The sequence below is a fragment of the Nematolebias whitei genome, chromosome 13, assembly GCF_014905685.2.
Source record: "Nematolebias whitei isolate Nwh7 chromosome 13, NemWhi1, whole genome shotgun sequence".
NCBI lineage: Eukaryota > Metazoa > Chordata > Actinopteri > Cyprinodontiformes > Rivulidae > Nematolebias > Nematolebias whitei.
Window position 1 is genome coordinate 20455564 of NC_056510.1, and position 3735 is coordinate 20459298.

Here is a 3735-nt window from a genome sequence, read left to right on the forward strand (position 1 = left end):
ATTTGAGCATTCATAATATCCATATTCTGTCCTTCAGGTGCTTTGAAAACAAGGAGTGCAACATTTCCAATTCATGTCACAAACTGAACTGAAAACCCAGTCATGAAAAATTGTATAGTAGCAAAAAGAAAATTTTGACAGAAAGAAAAGAACCAAGTTGTTGTTGTTGAGAAACCTTGAATTTCTAAAACAGCTTTTCAGGATATGGAAAACTAATTTCTTTTTAAAAAAATGAAGAAAATGTGTGCGGTCCGAGCTTGCATTTAGTCAGATATCATCTTTTTTTGATTCTTGTGTAGGGCAAGACTGATCCTCTGCACATCAGCTCTGTATTTAAGATCTTGCCTGCTTTTGAATACTTTTTAAAAAAATACGGTCATCCACTGCGTTACAGGCAGGTGTGAAGGGGGAGTACAGCAGTTGGAAAATGGCAACACAGTACATATTGACAAGTTATGGAAAGTTGAACGAATTGGAGAAGCCTGTTTGAAATCAACAAACTGTGAATAAATCACTGTGTTAACACAAGTGAACTTTGTCAATAAAAATATGAACAAAAAGAACTGCAGTGGTTCTTAAACGTGTCTGCATGATGCTGCATGAAAACATGCCATTGTCATGGTTACCCATCATGAGACATGTTTAAAAAAAGCCCTCCAAGCAGGGTCAGTTCAAGTAACAAGCCGGCCTAAAATCAGCTTACAAAAATGAATGTTGTAAAAATTAAAAAATTAAATCTCAGTGGAAAATTTCTCCAAGATATAAACCGATGATCATCGGGGGCTGCTGCAGCAGTTTTAGCAGCACAGACAGCTTTTAAATGGACCTGAAGGTAAAACATATTCATCAATTTCTCCTACCAAAATCAAGAATAAACTTCATATTTAAAACAAGTTACATTAGTACTAAGTTTCTATGTGAGCTTGCCTTTTTTATTTATTTTTTTATCAGCAGTACTTGTGAGTTTTTCTTGCTTCACTCCAGCTGGCAGGGTAATAAAACTTTCAAACGTGTTCTTTTTGTTCAAATAGCATCTTTTCTTTCTCTTCCAAACAGATTGATCTCTTTCCAGGAGTTTCTGGCCTTTGAGTCCGTTCTGTGTGCTCCTGACGCCCTTTTCATCGTGGCCTTTCAGCTGTTTGATAAAACTGGCACAGGAAACATCTCATTTGGTGTGTAAGACCGAGAACCAGTAAATCTCTACAAAATATATTGTTTAGCACCTGTGCTGCTTTTTTATATCAATTATCATCTATTATAGGAAAAACTGATACAATTAATAAGATGAATGAATGCTTCTTAATTGTTATTTTTTAAATATGCAGTTAGGCTTCATTTCAGAGCAGGACAGCAGGAAGCCGTTTCATCAAAATATATCAACATATTACAACACGACACGGATTCACTGGGCTTGTCAAAAACAAAAATAACATCAAAATAAGGCTCTCAGACAAATTGCAAACTTTGACTAGAGAAATAGCATTTTCTGTGAATGCTGAGTTCTGAATGACTTTTTTAGAAATGTTCTGTAGAAAGTTACTAAATCTTTGTTGTTATCTCAAATAATCAGTAAACTAGATAAAATTTAAATGAAGCAAAATGCTAGCTAAAACTAGAAGTAGCCAAGATAGCTTATGGCTAAAGCTATGACTGCTGAAAGCAACAAAAGGCGAACGAAAAGTATCAATAAGCTAGCTAAAAGTATCAATAAGCTAGCTAAAAGCTAAAAGTATCAATAAGCTCGCTGAAAGCTAAAAGTAGCAGAGTGGTAGCTAAAAACTACAAGCAGCAAAACAACAGAAACATAAAGCCAATTTAACAATATTTTGATGTTTTCTTACGATGTTGTTCAAGAAATTGGAGATCTTAGTGTACTTCTATAAGGAAAATATTTGTAGGTAAAGTTAAATATTTTGAAAAGTTACATAAACCAAAAGTCATAGCACCCGTCTCCTGAATGAACTCAACACTTTGATATATTGTGAAATATATGGAAAATGTGCAGAAAACCACTAAAAGCATGAATCTTAAATCAGATTTTGGGACCATGAAGCCATCCAGTTTTGTTATTAAATAATCTATTTTCAATAATCTATTTTATCTATAAAATGAAAAGTCATATAAGATGTACATTACAGCTGCATCTTTATTATATATATATATATATATATATATATATTGTTGTTGTTTGTAACAGCTTTTTTATTACTTTTGTTTTTCCTAGAAAATGTTCGTGACATCTTCAGCCAAACTGCAGTGCATCACCACATCCCCTTCAACTGGGACTGTGAGTTCATCAGGCTGCACTTTGGCCACGGAAGAAACAAGAACCTGAGTTTCTCAGAGTTCAGTCAGTTCCTGCAGGTAAACATGTTTTTAATTCATACTTCCAAAAAATGTTTAAAAAAATTGCTTGACTGATTTTATTTTGCAAACAGGCAGACGAACACACACTTACAGGCACGACATTATCACCCACCTTTCACGACTGTGGACAAAATAATTGTTAGTAACAGCCTAAGAATAGTGGATTTACAGAACCGTTAAACAATAATATGCCACAATTGTGAAAATGTTAATAAAGACAGTTATTCTGATTTCATAATTTCTTTTTTTTTCTTTTTTAAACACCACTAAGCAGCAGTTTTCTACGTCTTACAAACTTGGAGCTTCTTATATTTGATCACACCACGTAAAAACTGGAGCATGAACAGAAACTAAAAATTTGCTTGGTATTGTGCTCATCTAAGAAGCAACAATCCAGCTGACGAATGTATAAATAAACGTGTGGATTGACAAAAGTTCTTATAATCTGAGTGAGACTTCAGCTCCTTGACAGAGGCAGCAGTGTGAAGGAGAAGAGTCTGGTTTGGAGTGGACGGCTGTGGTTTCAGGATGAAGCTGGGTGGTACAGGAGTTTAATCCCACTTCAGAGTGGGATCCCTCAGAACATCCATCCATTTTCTTTACTTCTCCTTTTTGGGTCATGTAGAGCTCGTGCCTATCTCCAGCTGTGTGAGAAATGGGGAACACCTGGACAGGTCTCCAGTCCATCACTGGGACACATGGAGACAAACGAGACAAACAACCATTCAGTCTCTCACCCACACCGAGGGACAATTTAGTTACCAATCAGCCTAACATGCATGTTTTTGGTCTGTGGGAGGAAACTGGAGTAGCAGGAAAAACCCACGCATGCACGGAGAGAACATGCAAACTTCACACAGATAGGTCCCAAACCGGAAGGTGATCCTGGGACTTTTGTGCTGAGAGGCGACAGGTCTAACCACTGCACCGCTGTGCCGCCTCCCTCAGAGCATTTAGTGGTTTATTATATTTAACTAGAGGTCCACACCACTTTACCCAACATCCTCTAGAGTACATGACTTTATTTACTTGTGTCCTTGTTGTTGGAGTAAAATGTATTCCTTCAAAGAATGTTAGGGGTGACTCATGACCTTGTTAGTCTGTCATGTTTAAGGAAAGGAAGCGTAATGATTTGGTTGTCAGAGCCACAGTGTGAAGGTAAACAAACTAAAAAAATAAAAAAAACCTCTGTGTTGCTGTGACGCTACTCCACAATCCTCTGGTTATAAGCAATGAGCTCTGACAGCAGAAACTGACCCGGGATCAGCCTCCCCCTGCATTCCCCCCCGATTGCACAGTTGCCACGCTGAATCACTTTGTTACACACACACACACACACACACACACACACACACACACACACACACA

The 3735-nt window shown here is 37.1% G+C and overlaps 1 protein-coding gene across 1 annotated transcript in view; it reads left to right on the plus strand.

Moving 5' to 3' along the window:
- The window catches only part of LOC119419141 (calcium-binding mitochondrial carrier protein Aralar1), a 22400-nt gene that overhangs the window by 4046 nt on the left and 14619 nt on the right, over positions 1-3735 (plus strand). The window contains exons 4-5 of the mRNA XM_037686442.1: positions 1057-1172; positions 2225-2364. Coding sequence (XP_037542370.1) covers positions 1057-1172; positions 2225-2364 — 256 coding nt within the window. The remainder of the gene's footprint in view (positions 1-1056; positions 1173-2224; positions 2365-3735) is intronic.